Source organism: Saccoglossus kowalevskii, chromosome 13 (assembly GCF_978046115.1).
Source record: "Saccoglossus kowalevskii chromosome 13, keSacKowa6.1, whole genome shotgun sequence".
In the NCBI taxonomy this organism is placed as follows: domain Eukaryota; kingdom Metazoa; phylum Hemichordata; class Enteropneusta; family Harrimaniidae; genus Saccoglossus; species Saccoglossus kowalevskii.
The window spans coordinates 24,853,694-24,878,949 of NC_140653.1; the positions used below are offsets into that span (position 1 = coordinate 24,853,694).

The 25,256-nt window shown below is 32.9% G+C and overlaps 1 protein-coding gene across 9 annotated transcripts in view; it reads right to left on the bottom strand.

Annotated features, from left to right (window-relative positions):
* Positions 1 to 25,256, bottom strand: part of LOC100313657 (myocyte enhancer factor) — a 75,386-nt gene that overhangs the window by 4,241 nt on the left and 45,889 nt on the right. For 3 of the 9 annotated variants that reach the window (XM_085506668.1, XM_085506663.1, XM_085506667.1), the window contains 9 exons: positions 18,850 to 19,003; positions 14,963 to 15,166; positions 7,561 to 7,707; positions 7,131 to 7,326; positions 6,639 to 6,701; positions 5,999 to 6,204; positions 4,962 to 5,085; positions 685 to 823; positions 160 to 183 (listed from right to left, as the gene is read on the bottom strand). In XM_085506668.1, the coding sequence (XP_085362794.1) occupies positions 160 to 183; positions 685 to 823; positions 4,962 to 5,085; positions 5,999 to 6,204; positions 6,639 to 6,701; positions 7,131 to 7,326; positions 7,561 to 7,707; positions 14,963 to 15,166; positions 18,850 to 18,903 (1,157 nt within the window). In that variant the 5' untranslated portion in view covers positions 18,904 to 19,003. 9 annotated transcript variants of the gene reach the window in all.

The following is a 25,256-nucleotide window of genomic DNA, read 5'->3' on the forward strand; positions in this document are numbered from 1 at the left end:
ATCACCTTCCACAGTCAACGAAAGTTGGTAGTGAATTAAAAATAGTTTGCTTTTAATTTTATGAGACCAAAATTACCATAATTAAATTATTACAAAACTCAAGTCTCACTACCGTCTCCCGTAAAAAAAACAAATAGAAAACAAAAGACTAAAACATACTACTCAGCTTCATAGCAATGCCTCCTTCCAATACCAAACAAGAATGCATGAAAACAAATAAACTAAAATTGTACACTATGCCATCCATATAAGGGCAGCACACAAACATAATAACACAAACATATGACAAGTGGGGAAGAGTTCTTTTTGTAACCCCTACCACCTCTAACCCAAACTTTAACCCTTAACTCCCAGCCCCCCAATTCAATTGTATATGCCCCTCTAGATAACTTTATGTGTCTTTAGGAGGGGCATATATAATTCAATATAATTCAATTGGAGAGATCTAGAGGGTGTGGGGTAGGGTTAGGGATTGGGGGTACAAAAAGAACTCTTTCTGTGGGGAAATGGAAAATTACATTTAGGACTGAACTCAATTGAATAAGACAATCAACAATTCAAATGTATCATGTTTTCAGATACTAAACAGGACAACATTAGATGGAAAGTGACAAATCTTGACTGGTGGAGAAGGGTTTAACAACAGATTAGGTGGGGCCTTTACAACGCAAGTAAGCAACTTACCCAGTTATCCCTGCTGCCTGTACTGCTGCTGAAAGAGGATGCTGATGTTGCCATGCCGATACCGCACTGAGTGGTAACGTTCCAGGTGAATTGAAATTTGATAACTGAGACAAATCTGCAGTGTTCAGTGCAAAGTCACCTGGGTGGAAAGAAATTAACATTAGCTCTTTATGACACTTTCATACACAATTACAGCAAATTCAAGATGGCTGCCAAAAAGGGAGTAACGGTAATGCTATGTCATTGCTTTCATGGGAACAAATTCAAGTACCCCCACTTTTTTTGGCTAAATGATATTTACTTGTCACACAGGAAAAATATAATGAATAATTTTCTAGCAATGACTTGATTCTACCTACAGGTTTCAGTGTTCTCCACAAATAAAATTTAAAGAGGGGGGCTAATGTGCATATAATTAGCATATTTAATTTGCATATAATTAGCATACTAATCAAACATTTCAAAGGAAATTCTTAGCACTTTTATATTTACATCAATTAAATACTGTGTACAAGTACTATATTAATGTTCTTGAATTATTTTGATGAATAAGTTAAACCACTTGATGTGTAAAAAAAATATATACTTTGACAAATGAAGAATATCAATTTTATTCTTTGTAAAAGTGTAATGGAACAAGTTGTGAAATTCTAGCCTTTCATTTATTTCTTTTAAATTTCTTTCAAATATTTCCATAGGTTTTATAAATGCACTGAGATATTGTAATAGTTGAAAACCCCAAGTAATAAGAAAAATATTTTCACATAACAAATTTACCATTTAAAAGAAAAAGAAATCAAAGAAAGCTTAGAAAGAACTCCCATGTGCTGAGAGTATTGGAGACACATTAAATATAATTCGAAATTACTTAGCTGAAAACTAATTATGCAAATCAGAAAATTAATATGACCAGATTTGAGTGTAAAACTAATGAGGTCTGCGCAATGTAACAGAAAATCTATGTCTCCAAGTTTAATTGAAATGTGATTAGAACCAAAAAATTATGAATTATTATGCTTATTAGGGAATTAATATGAACAGATTTTTACCCCAAACTAATTAGGTTTGTACATTGTCCTAGAGCATCTTTGTACTAAGTTTCATTGAAATGGAATAATTAGTACCGTGAAAACTCCAAAATTTCGACCCCTCTAAAAATTCGATTGGCTATTTATTTGCCGGGTTTCGGTGTTTTATTTACCTCCAAATTTTCGACTCCACTAAAAATTGCCGACTCATTCTTATTCGAAAATTGCGACCAGTTTTAGTTTTCCCCCAAACGAAAAAAAAAAACCGATGTGAGCGTTCAAACGGGACCTTCCTCAAAGGCATGAATCCGGGTTTCTGATTGACTGAGAGATTTTTATTTTATTGGTAACGAAAATATATTCTAAATAAACGAAGTTTCAAATAAAAACGAACACAAAAATCTCGGCATGCTGCGTTTCTGAATTGTTGATTATTACTGTACTCAGTAGTGATTATAATAATGTACACAAAATAAATTTGTTGAATGGTTATGAAATACAAATAAAAGTCAACTAAGTTTCATCGTAAGCGAATGATTCCGGTCTCGTATAAACGTTTGATGCTGTAGGATATCCGCCATGTTCTCTTAGGTCAAATAGGTCAAATCGCTAATTAACCAATCAAAAAGCTGGATGATGCCAACGTGTTCAAATTACCATAGCTTATTTAAATATGTTAATGTTATTGAACGCAATGCGAAGAGATTGATGTTGTAGTACGATATTTTGGCTTGGATTTTGATGCGAAAACGGCATGATTTTTTTTTAAATAAAAAAATTAGTTGTTTTTAAAAAATAAACTGGTCATCTGAAGAATAATTTAACATTGTTCACAGTGATAACAGCTCATTCTCGAAAGGAAGCTTACCCGCTCACGCTAGTCACGATAAAAATCATACACGTGTACTCTTGAATAGACAGACGTCAATGACTACGGTAAAACTTAGACTCTATTTTAGCCGGCAGGATTGATTGAAATGTCCGAAAAATGACGCCAAAATACACCTTAAAAGTCCCATTTTATTTTCTTAAATCCCATTTTATTTTTTAATCCAAGGGCGAATTTACGGCAGAATTTGGTCCCTCAAATAAGGGACACGTGAGCTTTGATTCTAACCGGATACATTGCACTGGGTCGGGGAGATAGTTTGCTAAACTTCCATGTATCTTTTGTCCAATGGGTACCTGTACTTCGAACATTCGCAAGTTTTCCTAGGTAGTGCGAGACAGCTTTGTCTTTTGACCTATTAGTTTTGTGCTGACCTCTTCTGCGCGTCTTGATGTTTTGTTTTGCTTGTCATAATACTCACTGATTGATGACTTTGTTTAGATTTTGAGTTACAACTCGGCCACGACTCTAAAAAAATGTCACATTTCTAACGCAAATTATTTAAAACCGGTCGAAATTTTGGAGTTTTTACGGTACTTTAGATATCAGTGTGAAAGCTTAAAATTGGTTAATTATGCAAATTAGGTAATTAATATGTACAGATTGTAACCCACAATTATTCAGGTCTGTCTATTGTCCTACAGCATCCATGTACATTCATTGATATGTGATGTATAGTACCTGAGATATCAGTGTGAAAGTTGGTTAATTATGCAAATTAGGTGATTAATATGCACAAATATTTACCGGAAACTAATTGGGTCTGCATAATTCTAGATTCATTGAAATGTAAATGATTAGTACTTTAGATATCAGTAGAAAAGCTGAAATTAATTATGCAAATTAGGTAATTAATATGCACAATTATTTACCCTAAAACTAATCAGGTCTCTGCATAGTACTAAAGGATCTATGTACCAAGTTTCATTGAAATGCGATGATTAGTACTTGAGATACCCATGGAAAAGCTGAAAATTAACTAATTATGCAAATTAGGTGATTAATATGCACAAATATTTATCGAAAACAATCAATCTCTGCATAGTCCTTGAGTATGTAAGTACCAAGTTTCATTGAAATGTAATGCTAACTACTTATATCAAATGCTGAAAATTAATTAATTATGCAAATTAGGTAATTAATATGTACTGATATACCATAAAAACTATCAGGTCTGTGCAGTGTCGTATGACATCTATGTACCAAGTTTCATTTGAAATGTGATGATTAGTACTTGAGATATCAGTGGAAAAACCGAAAATTGACTAATCATTATGCAAATTAGGTAATTAGTATCCACGGATTATTACCAAAAACTAATCAAAACCTAGCATTAGTTCAGAGCATCTATGTACCAAGTTTCATCAAAATCCAATGAGTGGTTGTTTAGATATCAGTGGAACAGTCATGGAACCACTAAAAAATAGCTAATTATCATGTAAATTAGGTAATTAATATGCACGGATTTTTACCAAAAATTAATCAAATCTGCGCATATGTTCAGAGCATCTATGTACCAAGTTTCATCAAAATCCAATGAGTGGTTCTTTAGATATCAGTAGAACAGCCATGGAACAGCTAAAAATCAGCTAATTATCATGCAAATTAGGTAATTAACGAGCATGGATTTTTACCAAAACCTAATCAAATCTGCGCATTGGCCCAGAGCATCTATGCACCAAGTTTCATCAAAAACCGATGTATGGTTCTTGAGATAGCAGTGGAACAGTCGGACACACATACACACATACACACATACACACATACAGACACACTAACTGCAAAGACTCCCATTTTGTGCTTCGCACATGGGAGTCAAAAATCGAATCCGATGACAGTAAATAAATTAATCATTATGTTGATTGCATTGTGGGTACTGAGGACAAAGGTCAAATCAGATACAGTGACATCCATGTTGTTTCGGTGTTTACCATACGTTTTGTTTTGGTGATTTATTTGATGATTCTTTTTACTTTTCGCCAATAAAAGGCAAGTAACAAGCAATTGGACCAATAAATTGTTGCTGGTTCTCCAGTATCTCGGCTAATTCAGGAATGATGAGAAAACTTGTTTTGACTATCCCATTGCGTCATTAACGCAATGCTTGTGAAAATCACTTCACGCATCCATTCATTGTTTTTTGTATTTGATCGGGGTGGGAAATGTGAATGCAGGGTGCTTGTTGACCGATGCAGGACGCACGACTACCTATGCAGGGCGCTGCGCCCTGCTAAAACCTCTCGTAGAGAACACTGGGTTTGAAGTTCAACATCAACATATCCCAATAAGTACCAATCTGAACACTGACGCTGTAAACTGATGCTCTATGAGAATCTGATTAAAGTTCTGTGATCACATACCTGATTGAAAAGCAGTTGGCATTGCGGACGGATAATTTGGTATTCCTGGTGGGTTGCTAGGTGTTGCCAAAGACACGGTTGGAGTAGCTAAAGACTGGTTTGGATTAGCACTTATTCCTTGTGGCTAAAGATGTAAATGAAAAAAATAACGAGTTAAGAGTCAATGCATCTCCAACTTAGATATATAGCAATTACTAGTTATTGTATAAAGTAACATATGGCCACATTCAAGTATTGGGATTCAGCTATGATTGGAGAAATTTGGTCACCAGTCGGCCATATTAGAATAAGAAAATCTGTGTTTACTTGTATGGTGTACTGTCTCCCACCATACACAAACAATCACAGAAAGATGCATTTGTGACATATTTTGAGAATACTTTTTTTTTATTTGCTGAACAGGCTAACACGAAATGACCCATCATCAGTGTTTGAAATCTGATAACATTGTAATCACATGTATTGAGAATAGTGGCAAAAAATACTAAAACTATAGCAAGTTAGTTGTTTACACAACTGTTTCATAATGGAGTAAAAATAACGGCCTAATTTGTTCATAGAATTACTGTAGAATACTTTATTTTCACTTGCAATTAATTTTCGCTTTTTTCACTGAAGGAATAATTCAGTGAAAATATTTTACATTCAACTCGTCAAAAATCTGTCAAAATAAATTCCATACAAAACGCCCAAAAGATCTTTTCAGCGAAAATTAATTCCAGCTAAAATAAAGTATTTTGCAGTAGCACCCAGATTCAAGTTAAAAAAATAATTTGCATACAGCAAATGGTACTGTTTGCCTGGGCATTGATGACCTAATTCCTAAGTAATGAGGTATTACTAACGGATAACCCAGTCAGCGGTGATATTTTGTGAGAAAACATTACGACTGACTGATCCTGACACGGCACTAAAAATTTCAGTAATACAGCTTTTCCAAATGTTCAAATATGTGTTTACGTCATATCCTGATTTTTATCCACATGTATGATATATTAGTTATCTAATTAGCTTCATTATAAGCTGAAAAATCTTACCAGCCCTCGACTCGTTGGAATTACTACTCTGAGCTGAGGCCGCGTAGCTGTCGGAGATTGTTTTGTCATTGCTTTGGTGACTAGTCCCCCAGGCGATGTGCCGCCGGGTGATGTCCTTGAAGGGTTGCCATAGTTACTTCCTACTGATGAAGAAATATATTCTTGGTTAGATGAGTAACCAATCTTTCTATAATTTAAGTGGTGATCTGCAAGATACATAAAAGAGTAGGTTATTAAACATTCAGTTTCTTTAAGCAGACACAAACGCAATTAAAATGTAGCAGGTAATGTGATTCCTAGCTAAAATTCTAAATTGGGACAAAGACTGGAGCTCAAACAGGCCAATGGGATATGACCAAGGGATACTCGAATAAATACGTAAAACAGAACAGTGAAGTAAGAAAACCAGGTGATACATGGTACTATATACCGTGGAGAAAATGGAATGTGTCAGTATACAACAAGATTGCTGCCATCGAGAATTAATGCATAGTAGTTGAACGCAAAGTATCTGATGATGATTGGTTTTGGCTTGCTGATGGTGATAATGATGATTGCCCAGGTGCAGAGGTAAATGACAGGAAAAAAAGAAGCACAGATCGATTTTTGTTGTTGATAGGTATGTTAAGGACATGCTCACCTGTGGTACCAGTGCCAGTACTAGTACTTGTTGCACTTGATGAATCGTTGCTTAGTACCGTACCTACATGCATAACACATGCACAGACAAGTATTACAATTACATGCACAAACCATACACCAAGAACTGCTGACAATATTGCATTACAAAGCTAGGAATGATAATGTCATGACAACATAACATAAACAAATGGCTTATTCTTAGTTATTTCTACTTAGTAAAGTTCACCCTTTGATCTAGCCTCAACAACTGATTGGGTACTATATACATGTATAGTATGTGATAAAGAATAAAGAAGAAACAATTCTTCTTAGAAAGACAATGACCCAGGAAAAAATAATATAAAAAGAATTGACTTAATTCATAGCACAGCCCAGCAGATTTGTCTTGGGTGACAAGTTTTCTATAGAGAGGTGTTTTCAATCCTATAAAACATTGTAAATTGTTCTGTGGCTAGCATAGGAGATAACTATAGCTGTAGACAATACTTACTTGGTGGTCCACTGCTTGAGGGCCGTTGTGGTTGTGTCATATTGCTGACAGGACTCACTGAGTTCCTGCCCAGAGTGTGTTGAGGTGGTTGCAGCATACTACTGCTTGCATTGGAACTATATCCTGTCATGTTATTAGCCTGAGATACCGGGATGCTGACTGGCATATTCTGTGGATAACTGTTTCTAATTGAACCCTGTCATGAAAAAGCACAGAGAAAATTAGTATTCTTGTAGGGCAACAAACTGGTACAGTCAAATTCTTTAAAAGACCAAGTGGCATACATTTGCTCTTTTAGAAGTGAATGTCCAATATTCGCTTATTAATGTAAGCACATTTGTTTCTAATAGAGCAAATACAGTATTTAATTTTTGAATATTGTATAATTTTTTTTGTCACTTGTAGAACTAGTTTTTTTAACTAAACTTACCCTTGGCATAACTGTGTTACTGTGCATCATAAGCTCAAATTCTTCGTTGATTTTACTGTATTTAGCTTCTGTACGAGGGGTCAACTGATAGGGTTCATCACCAGGCTCAGGACTTTCGCAGCCTTTGTTTTCTTTTTTATTCAAAGCCTACAAGACATAGATTATACATGTTTGAATTACTGTGGAATACTTTATTTTCGCTGGAATTAATTTTCGCTGAAAAGGCTTTTTGGGCGTTTTGTATGGAATTTATTTTCACTGATGAGTTTAATGTGAAATGTAGAGAGAAAAAAATATTTTTGCTGGATCTTATTTTCACGGAATCATCCTTTAAGCGAAAATATCAAAAATAAATTCCAAGCGAAAATAAAGTGTTCTACAGTATTCACACTTTAAATCATTGTGTCATCCCAAGTAAACTATATACTATATACTGTCATGGCATGAATGTATCACTGTACTACTCAGTGTGTTCATATATTAGTGTGTAGTGTATGCAAGAACTGGTTAAAAGTGTGAGACGATTTTTTTAAGAGTGAGATTTGGTCCTTTTTATTCTGGAGCAAGTTGATTTAAAACATGGGTTGAACCATTCACCAAATTATAAAAAAAAAGTTTGTGCATATTTTTTTTTTGGGCTTGAAAAACAAATTCAAAGTATAGCAATAAGGATTCTCTCTTAATGTAAAGGCAGACTTGATGTTTACTCCCTAGCTAATCTGATGGTGACCAGTACCTCTCAGTATAATAGTAACTACACATGTCATCACTTCAAAAATAAAGGTTTACATCTCTTGAGGGGTTGGTAGAGAAACATTCCATACCTTACATGGAACTATCAAAAACACTGGAATTGAAAGGATTCAGCGATCCGGAAATTAAAAGAGCCACCAGGACAATAACATATAATATCTGATAAAATACAATTTGACATTGGAGAAGACAGGTGATTAGAAACGTGTCCTGGATGTTTATTGACCATGGCAGTTCCATCAGCATCTGCTCTTCTTAAGTTGCAAATTTCATCTTTACTCTATGCTGACATCACATCAGATGTCTTCCCTAAAACTTCAAGACAGCAGATCGCTAACTACTATCATGTCTTGATAATTACATAATAATTAGTACTAACGTTCATCACATGCAAACGAAACATTATCTGCAAATTTCAATCAAACTTTAATGGAGAAAGCATGATTCTCTTACTACAAATTGACATAGAGAAGCTTCTCTGTGCTGCAGAATATGTCAACTAGAAAATTAAAATTGCCAAGGAACGTGCTTACTACTTTATTTATTTAATAGACACCAAATCTTCCATATCCTGTCCTATTATATTAAGAATTAGATACTTGGAGATGGTCCGGAGATGGCATTAGTTATCACAGGTCACTTGATGGGATAGATGTATCACAATTTCACAGTGTAGCTTAGATTACAAGATTACTCTATGAAAACATTTACTTTGAGATAGCAGCCACTCCAGTTTCTATCCACCCTGATTAACAGATTTAACATCAACTTTCAATATCACGGATGGTCAACAGTGGGTTTCCCCGAAACATAGCTGCTTACTACAATGACCTTCACACATACATTGATCTGCACTGTGTGAATGCAATAGTAATTTCCACAGCGCCTACTCCCCTAACAAGATGCGTGACAAAGACAGCACTCCATAAAAAGAAAGATACTTTCTTATTCAAATAACAGTAAGAGACTAAAGAAATGGATTTTTCTAACAAATTCTCAGACACCCATTAAACTAATCAATTTTTTATTTAATGTTGATCAAGCTTCTCTCAATAAAGAAAAAGACTAGAAAGAATGAAAAGATTATCCGTTTATATATAACCGCACTGTTCCACAAGGAATAACACTTTGTGTTTTATACAAGACCCCATATAACAGTCTTTCAGAAACTTATCTAAACAATCACATGCCATCAGGGTCAGTAGGTCAGAGTTCAATTGGAGACACATATCTACAATCTGCACACTATCCAATAGTTTGGAACTCATCGATCACAAGGAACTAACACTTAAATTTAGTAGATAAAATCCATTGCAGACACTATTACCCTAATCCCTGACACATTCAATCCATGCCTCTGAAGACGTTTATTGTTTGCCACACACCATAAACCAAATTGTGCTATTTTTAACACACGCTTGGCTATTTATAGTGCAAGATTTTTTTCTGTACTCCTGTGAGTCTATTTTAAGAAAGCTACTTGGAAAGGTTATTTGACTTGACAACTGACACGGAATTACGTAGTATGTTTCTGTGGCAATAGTGCCCGGTACTACTTTTCTGTTCAATGAATTGAATATTCATTTAATTTAGAGTGTTTACATTACATATCCCACTACCTATGTTACAATTTTTTCTTCCATCTTTTCTCTTAATTTTCTTCATAGAAAAGAATCATGAAACAAATAAATAAAATTTCATATTGATTTTTGTCTTCAAAGTCTAGACCAAATGAATTTTCTTTGAAAAGAAAATCATATAAAATAATTTAAAATTTAATAACTGATTGCAGATGTGTTACAAAACTGTATTTTGTAAATAATTTAAATATACTGCAGAAAACCTAAATTTAAAGGTCAACTTCTTGACGTTTATTTTCTATTATATCAATATTGCATAGATTTATTATATCTAGCAAAGTAGTATTTGATTTATGACATAATGTAACGAATTGACAGCCATAACATCTAAATCTGTCTGTTAGGATATAAATGAACACTCACCAAATCAATGTATTTAGCACAACAAAATTACCTTGTCAGTTAAAAAATATTTTGAAACCTTTTCAGTATAAAATTTTCAAACATTCCATCAGAAATTAAAAAGTGAAAACATAAAATCGCTACCATTTTTAAATTGGTTGAATGGAAAATCTAAATAGTATATGGATGAAGTAAAATAAAGTACAGAGGTGGTTTTGATATACCGGTTATATCACACAATTTATATCTCTTACAATCAAGTGACCTGACTGACCATAGTCACTGGTTCGGTCTTGGAGTGACACACAACACAATATATCAATATACTAATTAATTTGACAACTAAAATGTAGGAATCTATCCAGATAACAGTTTCACATTACCATAATAATAATAAATTATCCATACCATTGTTTTGGATAAGAAATTACTAACTATCTCTGAATCTGTCTCTGGACTTATGCCTTAGCTACGAATACTGTATGATGTTAAACACCTAGACATGTAGGCAGCATGACCAGATGTTATTGAAATATAAAGAAGATGCATTCTTGTAATTTATTTATTCATATTATTTGTTGTTTTTAACTTTACTTCCTGTTAACAATGTTGTGTAGTTTAACAATCCAACAACATACAGATTGAGGTGCCTCAGGAGAGTGATGGTCATTCCACCAAATGTATATGGTATATGTCAACATGATAATCTAACTGACAATAAAAATATAATTTACCAATAGCTTATAAAGAGCAGTACACATGACAGGAATACGACCAACAAGTGTTAAAGAAGTTTAAACATTTTCAAACAAAAATCACTGATATTGCCATTAAATGGACAGGTACAGGACAGTTATAATATGAATAATAAGAAATATCACTTCAATTTTGTTGTTTTTGCTATTTAAAACAAGCAGCCTATCGACTGAGATAGCTCCGCTGTTAGCAATGCACATTTCAATTAAAGAACTGAAGACATCATTAGAAAATGAACAATATGTATAGTATCAAAGCAATCGGACTTACAGTTTTTAACAAGAAGTCGAAAATATCACTTTTTACCAAAAATGACAAAAATATTCACCAAAATTAGAGAATTGAAGATACCATCACAAAATGAACAAATCTGAGAGAGATCCACATGTAGTACCTATATATGTAATATCAAAGCAATCAGACTTGTTTTTTTTTACAAGAAGTCGAAAATATCATCACGAAATGAACAAATCTGAGAAAGGTCTACATTTAGTATCTAAATATGTAATATCAAAGCAATTGAACTTTTGGTTTTTAACAGGAAGTCGAAAATATCACTTTTTACCAAAAATTACAAAAATATTCACCAAAATTAGAGAATTGAAGATACCATCACAAAATGAACAAATCTGAGAGAGGTCCACATGTAGTACCTATATATGTAATATCAAAGCAATCAGACTATTGTTTTTTTACAAGAAGTCGAAAATATCACTTTTTACCAAAAATGACAAAAATATTCACCAAAATTATAGAATCGAAGATATCATCACGAAATGAACAAATCTGAGAAAGGTTTACATGTAGTATCTAAATATGTAATATCAAAGCAATTGAACTATTGGTTTTTAACAAGAAGTCGAAAATATTACTTTTTACCAAAAATTACAAAAATATTCACCAAAATTAGAGAATTGAAGACATCAACACAAAATGAACAAATCTGAGAGAGGTCCACATGTAGTACCTATATATGTAATATCAAAGCAATCGGACTTGTGGTTTTTAACAAGAAGTCAAAAATATCACTTTTTACCAAAAATGATAAAAATATTCACCAAAATTAGAGAATTAAAGATATCATTACAAAATGAACAAATCTGAGAGAGGTCCACATGTAGTACCTATATATGTAATATCAAAGCAATTGCACTTGCGGTTTTTAACAAGAAGTCGAAAATATCACTTTTTACCAAAAATGACAAAAATATTCACCAAAATTAGAGAATTGAAGATATCAACATGAAATGAACAAACCTAAGAGAGGTCTACCCAAGGTACATATACACCAAGTATCAAGGCATTCAGGCTTGTAGTTTTCAAGAAGAAGTCAAAAAAGTAAAACATTGACACGGACGACGGACAATCACTCATAAGATAAGCTCCGCTCATATCCACAATATCTACATTTTATAGTGTGTACTTATTGGTCAGGAGGTGGTACCTCACAGATTTGCAAAGTGTGAAAGAAAAGAATGTATATCATAGGTGGTGATATCAGTAGATTATAGTTGTATACATAGTTGTATATGAAACATGCATCAAACATAAAGAGCAGCCGACTGCTATATTATAAACGAAAGGAGAATCTTTTATTTAATAAAATCACCAAACAAATTAAAAACTTTGTCTTATTCAAGAATTAAACGACTGCACAATGGTTATATTGTTGCATGAGACTGTATCTGTCCTCTCTACTGTGTACGTTTGACAAAGCGAAGCAAGCCATTAACAATAGGACAACATGTGGTAGGACAATAGAGCTTGTATATCAAGATAAAGTTCAAAGGCGCAAACAACTTGACAATTAAATCTTTTCTCCAGAGACTTGTCTCCTCCCAGAAGTCTTTTGTTATAGTACACTGATCATAGGGGTTTGATGCCCTCATGATAGCCCTTCATATCTAAACTTCAAAGAAGCACAAGACTTTTTTAAAAATTAAGAATAAGATGCCTAAGTTAAGTAAATAAAAGTGAAAGTACTTCAATCATACAGGATTTGAAAACTCGTAGGAATTGATAACAAAGATCCATGTATCCACCCTGTAATTTTTAAAAGATACCAAAATAAAACGGGACAAAATGTTGAAAGATGAACAAAACAAAAGAAGCCCTTCTTTTTCGCAGGTACTAACAAAGCTATCCATGTACAGTGGTACGTTAAAGCAAACATACAATATGTCAGCTGTAAATTTAGAACGACAGTTAACTGGTATTATACAATGACATCAAGTAGACGATAGAGTATGCTAGTAAATTATGCTAAAGAAATAAGGGCAGAAGGTTACACACGCACCATCAGAAGCCGAGTCAACATCTACTCATTTCTCTTTATATTACCCAGGAAGAATTGTCATCTGAACAGTATTATTTTTTTTCCAGAAAGTTTAATCTAAAAACAATTCATGTTATTTTCAAATGAAACCAGAAAACAGCTAGTATCGTAAAAGTATCAATTTTCACAGATATTGCGTTGTATTTACATTTCATCACAATCACTGGGTAATAAAATACAGATTTTCCAGTGAAGCAATGTGTTCTATTGTTTATTTACATGCTCATGTTCATTCAATTTAGCAGATTTCACTTACCAGTGGGAAAATAAAACCCAGTGATTAATTAATGATTCAACTGTATTTTCAAACTGTTTCTATCACAATTGCAGATATACATGCCCAATTTACTGAACAACATCTAAGGGAATATCACATTCAAACTGTTTGATCCAAACTTATCATTATAGTTATAGAAAATTTAAAACGATTTTACCCGGAAATCCATGAATGTGGTGAATGTAGTGTGAGAATAAAAAATGATCATCAGATTTGGTTTCTTAGACTCAATGATTAGAAGACAGATGAACCAGGGAAACAAAATTGGGGAGTGTTACATAAACAAAAATTCCAAATCGATGATGCATTACCTAAAAAATGTTAGCACAATCACTATTATTAATAGGTTTGATGCCAAATTTGTGCAGGCTACAATCAATTCCTACAATGTAATGCTAAATATTGACAGTCTACACCATCAAAACTTGCATAGAAATAGGCATTTAATTTATACTATAAATAAGCATCTGTAGTAGTAGTAGTAGACATAGAGATGGGAGAGACATGTGGTTGTCCAAGTACGGGATATTTGCTCCTACATTATACAAACTCAGTATAATGAAGTATTTGGCGTATTCCAGATAAAGTATTGTTTAATATAGTTTAAAGAAGAAACATTACAGAGAGATGCGGGCAGTCTAGAATATGTAAAAAGAACTATTTGCATATCTATTGTATCATGGCTATTAGGTTATGATGCAATGTACATGTAAGGAATAGGAAATGAGGTATAAATTAAAGAAAGATTCAAGAAAAGAAGTTACGAACATACAAATCAATGAATGAGTGATGACAATATATAGATATATATATGTATATAAAAGTTTTGGACATTGTTTTACATACCAGTACTCGTATGCGAGTTCAACATAACACCATTGGGGTTTACTGGGTAAGCTGGTGTACATATTGCACAAATCATGTAAGATGCACTAGTTTCATCTCACAGAATCTTTTTTTCATTATTTTTAGATGTGAGTCTACTTTCCTTTCATTTTTATTTATTTGTTTTATAATTCCAGAAGTTGTAATAGGTGATAAGCTTAGTAGCTTGTTTAGAGTTTCTTTTCAAGGTAGGAACAGCGAAAGAGTGTAAAGTACTGAACGTGTGAGCATACAACATGAGACAAAGCATTAACATGCTGTGAATCAAGTGGGATGGCACTGTGAGAGGTGGCCACTTATATACAAGTATATTCACATGCAAGTTGCATGAACTTCATTAACTTAAAAATGAAAAACTCTATTCGTTCAGAATTCTCAGAGAATGCAGACAAAAGTGTAAACATGTAAACTTACCTCAATGATATCATGGTTAGTTCTGCTTTCGTGGGGTTCATTGTATTCAGTGTATTTGAGTAACACTTTGTCCATGTCTGTGCTAGCATACTGGAAAAGTTTATTTGAACTATTGAATATAATGAGAGCAATTTCGCAATCACAAAGGACACTCAGCTCATAGGCTTTTTTCATCAGACCAAATTTTCTTTTGGTGAACGTGACCTAATAACAGAAACAGAATAATATTGCAAGTAAGTACATGCATACTGATGCATATTATGCACATTTCAATAATTCACTTCAGCAAAGACTTTTCACAGAGCGTATTTGTAAACTTTTAAATTGATGTTTGGCAATTTGTTAAATTCTCATCATAGAAACAAGTAGTTTTAGGAGTTAAGAGAAACAAATTGTTTTACAATGCAGGAAAAAAAAAACAAGACAGTCAACCATTCCCATAAGAAATTTGTTTTGAATGGTTAGGAAGACGATGTCAAAATCACACAAGGGTCCTGATAACTCTCACATTCTGAATACATGTTAATATCAATCAATCTTTATCTCTTGGGTGCTACCTCCCTAAATCTCCCACATAAAGATATTAAAGTTTATCTTACCATGGAAATAAAATTATGATTTGTCTACACTTATGGAATGAACAATTTAATAAGAATTACACACACATTATAATCATTCTTGATCCCCTTAAAAAACAAATTTAAACTCTTGTCATTTTTCAAAAACACAATTTTCTCTTGTAGTCAATGGCCATTTGGTCAAAAAATATGAAAGACAGTTTGAACAAATTTATAAAAGTATTACAGCAATCAAGAGAACTAGCCAAAAAGACCACTCTAGTCATCTGAGAAATCCCCCACATCACAAAACTACAGTTAAATGATGCATTTAATTCAACCCACAGGTTTCAGAGAATGACAAAATATCGAAAGAATTTTATTATGCATGTATGGCTGCTGAAGAAGAAGGAAAGACACTCAAATATCTATTCCTCAATCCTATTCAATCCTCTTCATAGCATTATCTTATTAGCCATGGAATCCATGATACATGTACTAACTATTTATGTTTTGGTTAACTTGCACTTGGAAGTGAAAGAAGCTACCAGCATATGATCAGTAGCTTCGTCCTTGAAGCTCAGTTACATTGTAGGCATGTTTTAATAAGATCATGCAATACTTTCAAGATTAAATGTCTGGAAAGGTGAGGGCAAGATATCTACTTTTAATATATTATATTTTTTTAGCCAATAATTTTGACACATTTTATGTTTTTCACTTGTTCTGAAAGTGAAGTTTCACAAATTTGCTAAAAGGGGATGGGATGCAACTTTAAATATTCCATGGGCTTTAATTTCGGTAATTTTCTGATATGAACAGACGAACAAATTAAAAAATATTACAAAATTAATGCTTTTACAGTACTACTGTGTTTAAAAACTTGATGATGGATCAGAAAAGACTTTTTGGGCGTTTTGTATGGAATTTATTTTCACTGATTTTTGATGAGTTTAATGTGAAATATAGGAAAATAAGTTTATTCGCTGGATTTTATTTTCACGGAATCATCCCTTCAGCGAAAATAGCGAAAATAAATTCCAAGCGAAAATAAAGTATTCTACAGTACTCTGTGGAAAAATAGACCAGACAGGAATGTGCATTCTTTACAAACCAATGTTGATGATAATAGAGTTTACATACTGACTTCAGTGGATGGCAAAAGAAACATAATGCACAAATCGGTTTTATTAAGATTGAGCAAACACACGACAAAAAAAAACAAGTCACTGTCCCTTCTCGTAAATAATTGACAAGCTAGAGCAAAACACATGTGTTTTTGGCTGCAGCATAGTTGAAACATACAACCAACTAACCTGTAAGTGACTATCCCTAAGGCATCACACCCTATTCAGTGTTTTACTGGCTGCACATTGTATATTGTAACCAGACGGTATAACATATTGTCAAGGGGACAATCGAGTAGATGTTGTGTGTGTTGGTAAACAGTTTAGTGTTAGGACTATCACGGCTATTTAAATACTATGCTTCAACATGGTCTAAAAAGAATATGATCTGATTCATTGTTTAGTGAATGTAAATATCTAAGCAATTTTGATATTTGCTCCATTAGTAGCACATGCACTCATGTAAATTATAGAGGTATCGTCAAAATAAGTAATATTTTGATGATTTAATGTACAACAAATATGATTTTTGGTTTCTATTGCACCTCTATTAGAGCAAATACATTATATATGCAACCTTGTTATCGATTGAAATCGATATTGTGGAGATGGTTTAGAAATTGGGCTTTAAGGCGGAATCCTACTCATAATTCTGGGGGGGGGGGATTATAAAAATCTAATAACAATATTAAATGTCTAAATCAGTCTAATGGATTATTTGTTGTCTTTCAGACTGTATTATTTCATTTTTAAAATCAAATTTAAAGCTATTTAAAGACAATGCTCTGTAAATTCTGTTAATTGCATCACAGAACATTTTCAGATATGACAAATCATTATTAGAGTTTTAATGTAAAAAAAAACAAAAAACACACACATGAAAATTTAAGCCAAAAAGAAAATCTGAAACCTCTTTGTGAGTTATCCAGGTCCAAATCTGAAATATTTGACTCATTATTTAAAACCTGTCATGCATTGTTGATACTAAATGCAAATAAACCAGTATATATTATTAATGTTCAATATTGAAAAGTCGCCCAGACACAGTAGCAACAAGAGTAGAATCCTAAAGGCAGAGATCTAATTTTGACTTTGTGATATTGTCATTTTCAGAGAGAAAATCCATCAACTTTAGAGCACTTAAAGATGTTAAAAACTCAATCATAAATGTATCTATATGGGAATGATCAGTCATTTTGCAAAAAACTTTTGACCCAGACATCTTTTAAGTACTTCAACTATACATATTATGTTAAACTCATAGCTTCAAAAAACTAAATATGGGCAACAAAACAACTTTAATGAAAAAACTGCTACCATTACTGAATTTTTTACCAACAATGAACTCCCTGAACCAAGAATGGAAACCCCCACATATTCAACATTACACTGCATCTTTCTTATACTGACTGGCTCTTAGTATTAAATATAGCTAATGGTTTGGCATTTACAGTGTTGAGTAGGTTTTGATCTTAAAACAGTTTCACACAAATAATTGTCCCAATTATTATACTGATGGTGAAATGGACTTACTGAATTACTGAAACTGACTGTTAACCAGTAATCAAATTTGTATTTACAGCTGTAACATACAGCTGTCTATGAACAAGTTGACAATGAAACACTAGTGGTGTCTTCATAGTGATGGCACAGATAGGGGTAAGGTGAATAGCACTACAGGGTGAACACACATTGAGATCTCAATACGTGAGGGTGCTGGCATTGTGTTGCTGGGTAAATAGATCTGCCCCTCATACACACACCTGTTTAAAGACACCCCTCACTCTTCCTCCCCGCTAGTAAGTAATAGGTTCAATGTCCTTTTTAATTTAAGCATGATATTTTGGCTTATTTTACAATTTGGAATATTTATTTCACAGCATTCCAAATGAAAAATGAAATTAAAACAATTTGCAGAGAACTGAAATTGAACAAATATTTTTATAACTCAGGGAATTAAGGTGAATATCTATGTTGCTAAAGCTGGGCCTCTAATCAACAGAACTACATCCTATGAAATACGGCAATCCATCTAAAGCTAATGCTCAATTTGACAACTATTTTATATTTAAGATTGTTCACAGAATACTAGAAACGAAAATGTCAAGTTTGGGAAGAGAACTGCAGGAAAAAAACCTGATAAAAACCAACATGAAAGGCTACTACTATGCTGTGAATGTAACATAACACATCATGACCTTACCTGTCTGTTCCGTTCATCATTGATTCGGGATATTTGAATTTTCTTTCGTCCCATGTTTCTGCGAGTACTTGTTGAGAGAGAAGATGCTATAACACCGATTATAAACTGTTTAACTTGAGATCATCACCTAGATCGGTTGAAATAGGAAAGTTACCTGAAAGAAAAGAACAACATCATATTAATTATAAAAACCAGCCATCCGTGCAGTAAAAAAAATGTGTATTTCAGTCATTAATCCTGGGGAAACACCACTAACAAAATATGAAAAGCGTAAAAATAACCAATTAGTAAAAATCTCAAATTAGAAGCCCTATATTTACCACTGATTACTATACGCTATGGACTTTAGCAGGAATATCTCCTTCTGAGCAAAAATAACCTGGCTAGAGGTCTTTTAAAGAGAACACTGTTTACATACATTTGCTGGTAGCTGTTCTCAGTGCTCACTGGCTGAAATGAGCAGAGAGGAAACCTGCACACATGTATAATGAGCATGAATATTCATGAGCTAAGACAATGATGAGCTAGTAATACAATACATAGTAATTGAACAATATGGCTAGTTGTCCCATGGCAGACTTGTTGAAGTCAGGACAGCAGCAAAAGAGGGCAATTGTTTATGCAAAAACCCACCAGCACCACAGAGACAATCGACTATCAATAAAGCCAGTTATTGTCAGGTATCCATATGTAGCTCACCCACTGGACACACCACCTGATGTCCAGTAGTCATAATATCAACAACGTCCACTACCATATCAGACAGAAAGGAATTGTTGTGTATGCACCTCTCGAGGGGGTTTCAATCAAATTACAAATTTTAAAAGTAATTTTTGCCATACTTAAAATACAAATGTCATGCACAAAAAAAATTAAGAAAATATTATACAGGTTTGTGTGAATCTGAATTTGTGCAGTTTTAATCTGATCTACTCATGCATGTTTCCATGGAGACGATATTTCATCCTGTCTAGATATTTTGCATGGTCTGAAAAATGTACATATTGATATTAATATGAATTTGAAATCTAAATTTTTAAAACAATTTATACAAAATAATATTTGATCATTACATTAAATTAGAATAATTGTCAGCACATGCTCAATAGATTCAAAACTTCTATCAGTTGAGACGACAAACACCGAACATATATACATACACGTATAGTTTAGGTTAAAATCATACTTAGGAGACGGTTAGATATTTAACATCGTGGCAAGCTCTAATAAAAGCTATTTACAAAGAAAGTTAAAGTAGTCTGCATAAATTTCATAAATAAAATGAAACATCAAATAGTTCAGGCATGGCAGCAAAATTCATACGAGTCTAATCAGACGCAAACGTGAGCAAAATATAGTTTTTTAACATCTTTCACCTTTTCAGCACCAGTTCCTTCTATTCATCAGAAATTCACAAATTAGTTCTGTATATAGTCTGCACTTTCCTTCAGAAGATTAAGACAAAAATGGTTACATTTTTTGTAGTAAAAACTGAAAATTGACTAATTTCATTTCCAGAAATATTGAAAAAAGTACAGAATAATTTTAGCGAGAAAGTCTGGTGGTGAAAAGGTTAATACAAAATTGAGGGAAATTTTTCACGAATAAATTTAGAGATAGAGAAAGACAGTGAAAACCATTCTCTAGTGCAACCATCATTTCTAATTTTCCCTAAATTGAATAACATCATATGCAAAAGGAAAAATATATATATACTTTAATAAACTGCCAGGATTTGTCATTAGATGCATCTAAGTATGAAGTGCTTCGATATGAATGGGAGGGAAAAACAGTATCACAACCCTTATAAGACTGACAAGCCTCTATTTTTAACACTGTCCTAGCGAGTAGCAACAGCAGATTTCAATGTTAAACTAATTATGATTAATATTACAAGTTTTCTCCATATTTCTCGCATTGGTAATCATATTCTTTAAAACATTTGAAAAGTAGAGAATATTTTTGATGAAGTAGCATTTTTGTTTCTAGAGAATAAATTAGTGCTTAATATTTGTTGATCTAAATATTCGACAAGTGATATGGTATATTTAGGTCTATGTTAGCTGGATACTGGGTAACATAATGTAATAGAGTTGATGTCAAAGTTTCTAATGCACAGTAACAGTAACTTCTTCTGATGGTGCAAGCATGTAACTAAAGCAAGGCATTTTGGGGTTTGGTAAAGGAACCAACCGATTTCGCAAAAGAACGTTAACTTTACAAAGTTATACAATTATCTATTATAGAAAGTGTCAATGAATGTGCGTTTCCACTGAAGTAGGATTCAGAACATTCGTCTCGCAGTCCTATTAAATTAGCAAAAATAATGAATTTTCTGGTTTTATTACAGTCAAGTTGTTATAGTAACATATCAATTTCTATCGTCAGAGCACTAACGCAACCTCTAATTACGCTCACATCATTTAGTTTTCTACATCTCACTTATAAAAAAAGTTTGGATAATTTCTTGTATTTTTGTTGCCAAGGGTTTTAGTTAATTCCAGTTTGAGGGTTGAAACATGTTAAAATTATTATAAGTCACCATAATATTTTAAAATGGATCTTTTTTTAAAAAATAACAAAATTAATATTTTGACTATACTATTGATAATGAAAGGTGGGATATTATTTTCTACCAAATTCTTATTAATCAGTAACGATTATTGAGGACAGAAATGAAAGTCAGATCTACAAAATATCTGTATAGACATGTACAATTTTTAATTCATGCTAGATTTACTATTGGCTAGAAGCATTGAATTAAAGGCAGTGAAGATTAACGTAATAGTAATCTGCTTTAATTTTGCAACAAATTTTTGTGACTTTAACAAGTCAGCCAGTGAATATGTCACTGGGATATCTGAGAGGAAAAGATGAAAGCATCTGAAAGGTCAAAGCATGGTGAACCATGGCGTACTGTATTTGCTCTATTAGCAGTGCATGTGCATATTGTAATAATCCACTGTACAGTAAATGCCACTAACTGGTTTTACATGTCCAGCAGCAGAGCAAAATAAAATTGTCCTAATTTATGTGTACAATACACATGTGAATTGTTCCCAGAGGTCACAATAGTTAGTCATAAACTAGATTTAGGGTTTTCACTGAAACTCAGTAAGAAATCATTTACTGCATTAACAAATTGATTCTGAAAACCTTGCTCATGTGTTGTGAGGTCAAGGTCTGTAGTGGTTGGTCTGTCTGATAATTTTTAGCACTAATTTGCAGCAACACTGATGAAACTTTGGCTTCCAATACCAGAATATATCCCAATGCAGTAATGCTTGATAAATCATTCAACAAGTCAATATTTTTCAGGAATCTGACTGTCCACATAATACCATAGCAACATACCATAAACGAAGGAAAACAAATTTGGACAGATACACAATTCAAATAACAGATGTTTTTTTACATGAACAGTAGTTCAGCCATGTGTATTCATTAGTCCAACAAATAAAATGTTTAATCTTTACACTTATTGGGGAATGAACACACAGCAGTAAATATTGAGTAAAGCAATGCGCAGAATGTCACGGTTATAATAAAGTCAAAATCATATTTATTACAATTTTTCAAGTAAAAAACATAAAAAAACGACAAAAATGACACAAAGCAAATTTCACACTCGACCACTATGGGCTTAAAATTCCTACACAAGAAAAATAATACCAATTTTCCTTTTCCAAAGAAATGTTTTCTTCTCTGTATTTTTTTTTAACAGATGCAAATATTTCGATCAGTTGTATTTTGCATATAGTCTTTAAATATAGCTTTCAGTGAAAAAAACAGGGTTGAATCTAATTTTGGTCATTGTAACTTATGAAGGCAGTGGAACAGAGAAGAGAGCATGTCAAGAGATACTTAGGTGGGCTTTTGGCTCCCTAACTCAGTACCATTATCACTCACTTTTGTGAACGTTAATTTGAAAACAGATCGGGTTCAATATATCAGAGCTGAAATTAATTAACACATCAACTGCAGAACACTTCGAAGATAGTCACGGATTGACATATCAATCGCATAAAAAACTCTAGCAATGTGTTAAGCACTTTCCCAATTTTAGAAGTAATAGAAACAGAGAGAAGTCAGAGCTGGACCTCTCAGATTTGTTATTTCCTTTCAAAAAAAAGTATATTGATATGCTTTACTGAGAAGATATGAATGCTATTAAAAGTTATTGAATATAAGATGAAGAATTACAGTACACCAAGACAGTACACCCGGGAGGAGACAGTTGTGTCAGGAATTCTATTCCTGGGGGCAGTGCATACTTCCATGATCTAGAGTTGAATAAAACCAAGCCTGAGGCAAAAAACATATCATTGCAATAGAAACGTGATAGTTGATATAGTAGAAAGAATATAAATATATTTTTAGAATACACAATCATTTTGAAAGAAGAAAAAATCAATTAATCTTGAAACGGAGTTAAATTGGTTTGGAAAATACGGATAATACTTGAATCAACTTGTTGCTCGAGAAAATGCAACAACTGTTTTCGTATTCGACCATGAAATGTACGACAAATTAATATCTCATTCAAAAAATAGGTGAAACTTGTGATTTTAGGGTTCACATCAATAACAGCCATGATACAGCCATGATATGTAAGAATGAATATTAAGGAAAATTCAGTTTAATGTGAACTTCATAAACGCCAGAAAGTGAACATACATAACTGCAAAACTGCCGCTGTAAATCAGCCATTTTGGATCAGGTGAATATTATAAATGAGAAGCCCATATTGTTGAATTAATAATTATACTAATAAATTGTGTTATTTCAGCATAGCAAGTCCCAAGTTCAGAAGAATCAAACATTAATTCTGTAAACCAATATCACCAATGTCTCAAATTGAGTCCCCCTCTGAAATATATACCACCTGATCAGCCTTGGTCACATGACCAGACACAATGGCACACATACAATGTACATGTGGAACCCGAATTAGATCAAAGCAAGTTGACAATATTGAGTTTGAAAACAAAAACAGTTGCCTCAGTGTCTCCTCAAAACTGATGTCTAGAAACAATCCATACACACACAGTGTAAAGATCAATAACAGGAATAGCAATTATGCATGTTTTTTTTTTTATTTATATTGAATTCACTGGCTTCGTTGATGACTTTGTGCCATCTTGATGTCTATTCTGAACTTCAAAAAATGTTTCACACAAGATGTTTTTTTTTTCCCCCAACAAATCGTTATTAACTATAACCTGTTAGATAACTGGTAATATGATAGACTATGTAAACATGGGTGAATACTGTGAAACATCAACAGTTTGACTAATTATTTGACTAATCAGAATTTTATCAAAATCTGGTTTGTCATATATGCTCACAATCATGGCACCATATTTTAAAGTGACATCAAAAAGTCCTAAAATAACTTCAAAACAATTTAGTCAATTAAAGAACTAATTAACAGTTACTAATTAATAATAATGTATTTGTAAGTAAATACCTGATCAGAAATGTGTATTGTTTTGAAGAGCCCAACAGTGTGTGTGAGTGTGTGTATGTGTGCAGAGATAAACTTCAAACAGTGTCAACTAATTACAAGTAGTATATCCATGGATTTCTGCTAAAACTTCCTCAGCTATGGCTATTGTCCCATAGTATCTGCCATTTTCATTGTCAAATCCAACAAGTGGTTTTTGAAAGAGAGGGTCTCAATGTCATGTCAGTCACTACAAATGTTGTAAAACTGGTTTATCATGCTTACTGTCAGAAAAAAACAAATGAATGAATGATAATCCAGAAAAAGTGCAGTAACAAATGAACAATCCAAAGAATTCATCAATATTATTTGTTAAATGACAACAGCAAGACAAAATGATATGTTTAATTTAGATGATGTGCATACACAATGGGGGCAGATGAAGATATCATGATATAGTCAACACGACAGACAGTAGTTATACGAGACAACTCTTTACACACCTCATGCCCAAATAACAGGGTTAAACAGACAGTTACTTTTAACCCACTGAAGACCAGAATTTTTTCGATCAAAATATTGGTACATTTTGTATAATTTTATGTTGTTTTCAATAATTTTTTTTTGTTAAATTGAGACAAGAAAGATATAATTTATCGCTGGCTACATATTAAAATGTTGAAAAAATTATGATTTATTTTTGAAAACTTTGGCATTCAAGAGTACAATTTAGTTTTTGTGAAAACAAAATTCTGGTGATGTCACTAACAGTAGGATACAGTAGGTGCTCACAGGACAGCTTTCATACACAAACTAGGTAGAGAAGCTGAAAAATACTGTAGCAAACCTTTTCAAAGTTAAAATTGTTCTGCAAGTAGAATTCTGCATAACCATTCAATTTTAACTGCTAGAAATGTTCACTACATGTATTTTCATAATTTGCATAGTTCGCTGGGGTGGT